The sequence below is a fragment of the Amblyomma americanum genome, chromosome 1, assembly GCF_052857255.1.
Source record: "Amblyomma americanum isolate KBUSLIRL-KWMA chromosome 1, ASM5285725v1, whole genome shotgun sequence".
Classification (NCBI taxonomy): domain Eukaryota; kingdom Metazoa; phylum Arthropoda; class Arachnida; order Ixodida; family Ixodidae; genus Amblyomma; species Amblyomma americanum.
Genome location: NC_135497.1, coordinates 550,849,421 through 550,854,998, shown reverse-complemented (window position 1 = coordinate 550,854,998; position 5,578 = coordinate 550,849,421). Strand labels below are relative to the sequence as shown.

General features: G+C 47.4%; 1 protein-coding gene across 1 annotated transcript; it reads right to left on the bottom strand.

The window, feature by feature from the left end:
• Positions 1-384: 384 nt before the first annotated feature.
• On the bottom strand, positions 385-5,268 carry LOC144116326 (uncharacterized). The gene is made up of 6 exons (XM_077651070.1): positions 5,069-5,268; positions 4,179-4,287; positions 3,935-4,010; positions 3,592-3,663; positions 2,822-2,985; positions 385-2,638 (listed from the first exon to the last, which is right to left on the bottom strand). The coding sequence occupies exons 2-6, from the start codon at positions 4,197-4,199 to the stop codon at positions 2,435-2,437; spliced, it is 537 nt and encodes a 178-aa protein (XP_077507196.1). The 5' UTR covers positions 4,200-4,287; positions 5,069-5,268; the 3' UTR covers positions 385-2,434.
• Between the last annotated feature and the right edge of the window lie 310 nt (positions 5,269-5,578).

The window sequence follows — 5,578 nt, the reverse complement described above, 5'->3', positions numbered from 1 at the left end:
CTGCTTGCAATACCATGAACAAGTAACATCTTCACGTGTGGTGCACAAATTGCAGCATACAAACATGATAAACATGACAAGACTAGCGGCCTACGTGTTACCACAGCTTCTACGTGAGTTATGTGAACATAAAACACACTTCAGCCCATATTAAACCGTGGTACACATCTAAAGCAATGCGCTGTACGTGTGTAATACATTTTGCCTGACTAGAGAAAGTGTGTCACCCACAAAATGCATGAATATCGAAACGACAACGTGTTATGAATTTCTGCTCAATGGCAAAGCATAGCAGTTCCAAGAAGATTGACACACAACGGAATGCATCATGAATATGGCAAGTTGTGCTGTCATAATGACTGTAACATGACAAAATTCTCATCATCAGCCTCACTACACCCATTACAGGGCAAAGGCGTCTTCCATGTCTCCCTAATTAACCCTGTCCTTTGCCAGCTGCGTCCACTGTACCTGCAAACTTCTCTCATCCGCCCACCTAACTTAGTTCCGCCCCCTTGCTGTGCTTTCCTTCTCTTGGAATACACTCCGTAACCCTGAAGGAGCAGCGGTTATCTTGCCTTGCAATTACATGCCCTGTCCTAGGGATATTGGTAAAGTGCCATTCATGATCTGAGAGGACTGGCCATATCTGCTCCACCCCATTCTTATCCGTCTAGTTTTTTTTCCATCTCACGATGAGCTGTCATTGCCAACTGTGAACTGCTGTTCCCTTGCTAGACTGTAGAACAGGACTTTGGCTTGCTGGATGTTAATTTTTAGACCTACCGTTCTGCTCTGCCTAACTCGTTCATCACCTGAGCGACTCGGCAAGACAATGTCCTCAGCGAATCACAGATTATTTAGGTACTCTCCATTTACTCTTATTCCCAACTGCTCACATTTCATGCCTCGGAATACCTCCTGTAAACAGGCGGTGAATAGTATTGGCGAAATCGTGTCTCCTTGCCCGACGTCCTTCCTTATTGCAGTTTGAATGCTGACTTTATAGAGGACTACGGTAGCTGTACAGTTCCTATATATACCTTCCAATATTTTGAAACAAGTCATGGTAGGCCCCGTCGTGGCACCCCACTGTTTGTTTGAAGTATTCTGCTACCGATGTGGAGCAGGTTAACTGTCAGCCGTGGCGGTCACATTGCGACGGACAGTGTGCGTGCGCTATGCAATGTGTACACACGTTCAAGAACCCCGTGGTGTAAATTAACGTGGAGCCCTCTACAACATTGTTCCTATAAGCACGTGTACCACAACGCGTCGTTAAAGTACACAATCGTGAATGTGCAAAGGAGGAAGATTAATGAACATATGGAAAACCAAACACTGACTAGATTTAGCATACGTTGTGTGTCTTGCAGAACGTAAAAAGGTAACAGGTAAAAACGAAATCAACGTAAACAGTACATATCACACACCTTGTGTGTGTCTTGCACGATGTTGCAAGGTACCATCACAAAAAATTTGCACACACACTTCACACTGGTTATGTGCAGGAATGTGAAAGCACGTGCGTATGACACCACCTGGAACACTGCACGAGAAATGGTTAGTTGCAATTTTGACACAAATGTAGCAGGGAAAAGTTTTGCCATATTGAACTCAGTCAGTGGGGGGTGTATAACGCGAATGTCATGTATATGACCATCGGGAAAGGCGGCCCTCGGCTTGCCGTGTGCGCCATGCGATCACGTGATGACGGCAAAATTATCCTGACATGACTGGGATTTTCTGTACCATCTGCGAGTGCTCATACATGCCGTCAGGTTTTCTCGCAATGCGACTAGCAATGCTTCCACATTGAAACACGAAACCAAAGTGAACAACGAATACTGTACAGCCTGTACACTGCACACAAGTTAAAAATTACAGAAGGAAAAAAAAACATTCATACACAAGCCCCATGCACCTGGCAGGGAAACAAAAAAATGTTCTGCACCTTGCAGGAGGAAAATAAATATATACATAACACCTGCACCTGGCAGGGAAATAAAAAAATGTTCTGCACCTTGCAGGAGGAAAATAAATATATACATAACACCTGCACCTGGCAGGGAAATAAAAAAATGTTCTGCACCTTGCAGGAGGAAAATAAATATATACATAACACCTGCACCTGGCAGGGAAATAAAAAAATGTTCTGCACCTTGCAGGAGGAAAATAAATATATACATAACACCTGCACCTGGCAGGGAAATAAAAAAATGTTCTGTACCTTGCAGGAGGAAAATAAATATATACATAACACCTGCACCTGGCAGGGAAATAAAAAAATGTTCTGCACCTTGCAGGAGGAAAATAAATATATACATAACACCTGCACCCGGCAGGGAAATAAAAAAATGCTGTGTACCTTGCAGAACGCAAAAAAAAACAAAAAAACAGGTAAAAAAGGAAAAAAAAAGCCCCACCGAACAAGTTACTGCGGTGGCTGTACCTGATTGTTCAAAACACGCACAATCAGGGCCACCGCAAGTACCACTTGCTCGGTGAGGCGCATCGTATCGGCCCTTGCCGCCTCAGCAGTGTGCAGCATGTGCGCCCCGGTTTCTGTGACGGCGGCAGTCAACTGTGTCACTGCCGCCGTCAGGCTGTGCACTGCTGTTGTTGTTCGCCGCTGTTCCTGCACATGAAAGGAGCTTCATTTGCACACTTCACAGACATGTAGGGCTCGTTGGACATAAATATGAACTAGTGAAATGTCTCTACAGGTCACGCATTGGTTTCGAACTGTGAATGTAGATACAACATGTTGCATGCAGATGCTTCTCCTTCACTAAATGTGGTGGGTGTTGTGTGCACATACCTCTAGGAGGCGCACATGAAACGTGGCATCCTCAGCAGCACGGGCTTCGTGGAGGTCATTGGTCCGCCGCGTCTCTGTCAGCAGCTGGCGGACCTCCTCCGCCCGCATGCTCCGCCGCTGCTGCCTTGGACGCCCCGCCGCCACATTTCGCCGCTCCTGTGTAGCTGTCAAAAGAAGAAAGTGACTGAATGTACACTTGTCATATAGTGGCGCACGATGTACAATAACTTGACTGTTTGGTGCAATATCTCAGAGGGCTGTTGACATGCATACCGGGGAGCAGTACATAAAAGCATTCATAATCAGCAGTATGACAAAAACAGCATTGTTTCAATGTGCACATTTGTGTAACCATCGCAGACACCACAGTTTCCGCTGTAAGAGGGAAAAAGCGTGCGCAAGGTACCAGTGGTGCATATGAAAGACACTTCTGTGGGTGGCTGCCACGGTGGCTGAGTGGTTATGGCGCTCGGCTGCTGGCCCGAAACACGCGGCGGTCGAATTTCGATGGAGGCGAAATTCTAGAGGCCCGTATACTGTGCGATGTCAGTGCACAGTAAAGAACCCCAGGCGGTCCAAATTCCAGGAGCCCTTCACTACGGCGTTTGTCATAGCTGGAGTTGCTTTGGAACGTTAAAGCCCCATAAACCAAACCAAACTTTTGTGCGTATTGTAAAGTGATACTGATAGTCTGCTCCTGCGAATGGTATTATTGTTAGGTAGCTTGCGAAATGGATAATGTTCAGCATGATATTGGGACACCAACTCACAGGCTGTGTCACAAGGTGCGCCCTCGTCCTCCTCGTCCAGCTCCTCCAGCTCTTCTTCCGGGGGGGTGCCATCTATGTGAATTCATTCCACAAGACAGCACTGCTTAGTGGACAGTTTCAGCAGAGCGTGTATTGGTGCAAAACACACGGTTACTAGGTACTGAGACACAAGAAGAAACATAGCAGTACCGAGACGGCAATGTAGTACAAGGTACATAACTCGAGGTTGCATTTCTTAGCTCAGCATTCGCATCCCTCCCTAACTAAAAGAAAAACCACAACGAAGTCAACAATGTGCACAAGTTGTTAGGTGTACATATCAAATGACGAAATTTTCACTTACCAGATGGAGAGCGCGCCTCTGCCTGCTGCAGGCCGCTCGTCCCTGGCATCTCCCCCACGGACACACGGGGCTGGTTCTGCAAGAGGCACAGCGCCCCACGTTCATGCACGAGTGTCTCGAAGTTCATTATGTGTGTGCATTGCTCACAGTACATGGCCCCGAGGTTGACATTCATTATTCTTCATTAGCCTCCCCTATCATTCCCCTCTCATTATTACTAACGTCACCGCGGCTTACAACATACCTGGCTGGACGAAGAAAACATTGGAGCTGCGACGCCTAGAACGAGGCCCGGCGACCGCAGCTTGGACACCCGGCCTGCCAGCCCCGGCAGCCTGCCGCCTCCAGTGCCCCTGCGACAGGGTGTGGAGAGACATATTCAAGGGCCATTCGACAGACCGTTGTTGACACGCTCACCTTCCCGCCGCCAAAAACTGCGCCTCCTGCTTCTTGCAGCGGGTGCACCACACTTGCCAAGTGTGGCGCCATTGAAGCGCAGTTTTGGCAGCGGGGCCCACGGCGTTCAGCAGGGCCGCAAGCTGCTGCCACAGCTCGCGCCTGCGAGCCGCCGTGAAGCCCCCGGAAAGGGGTGAGGCAGCGTGGGCGAGCGCCGGGTGCTGTTCCATAAATTCAACCATCATGACGAGCTGCTCTTTGGACACACGTGCTGTCGTCATGATGGTGGATTAGCCGTTTCAAATGATAACGGTATGTCATGCCAATTCCGCCAGCATTTCTAGGTATTGGTCAGGGAATGAAATAGGGAATAATGGGGAATGTACAGCTTGGCTTCACAAGGACATGCGCTATATATAACTTGGGTTCACACAGCAGAGCATAGACGTGCGCTCTATTGGAACAACTTATACAAGGTTACGAAGCAGCAAGGACGAGCAAGATGGTTGGTAGAGTGCGCCTAATCGTTTTTCTCGTCCTTGATCGTTCCTTACTTACACGCCTACACACGATGAACTGACGATCACGCAGCCATACAACTTTATTTCGCCCCATATGTCACACTTCCCCGTCGTCTTGTATTTAGCAAACAAAATACGGAACTACACATCCCACACGTCAACCGAACAGCATCTATGGGCTATTGGTGTCATCGATAATAAGCAAATACACACTTACCACAATATGTTGTCTTCGTCGATTTTCAAGCCCAGCGCTCCTTGTAAGTTGATCTACGCAGGCCCGTAGCATTCACTGCCTTCAATCAGATTTTTCTGCACACTTCAGACATCCGCAAAGTGCCTTGATTTTAGACGACACGCAAAAAATCGGGAACTAGCCGTGGAATCAGCTGTTTTCTTGCACGCCGCCATGTTCACGCGATACCACTGCCAGCGCGACCTCATGGCAAAAGCAGTTAACCTGCAGCAAATTTCATTGCAAAACTGAAAATGCTTCTAATTTTCCCTCGTGTTGTTGAAATTGCAACACAGTTTAATACCAAAATAAAACATTGCTTGTTTTCTTCATTGCGTTTTTGTTCATTTTCAGACTAACATGTTCACGCTATACCGCTGACAGCACACCGCGGCAAAAACAGTGACTGAACAGCAAACTTAATTGCAAAAATGAAAACACTGCTTCTTTTGCTTGGTGCTGTTGGGTTTGAAATACAGTTACTTAGCAAAA

What these genes read in the sequence shown, in the direction of transcription:
- LOC144116326 (XM_077651070.1), bottom strand. Translation starts at nt 4,199, where the DNA reads ATGTTTTCTTCGTCCAGCCAG. An exon ending in TGTTTTCTTCGTCCAGCCAG is followed by an intron (nt 4,011 to 4,178) that starts GTATGTTGTAAG and finishes TGCCTCTTGCAG; the next exon opens with AACCAGCCCCGTGTGTCCGT. An exon ending in CGCACCTTGTGACACAGCCT is followed by an intron (nt 2,986 to 3,591) that starts GTGAGTTGGTGT and finishes TTCTTTTGACAG; the next exon opens with CTACACAGGAGCGGCGAAAT.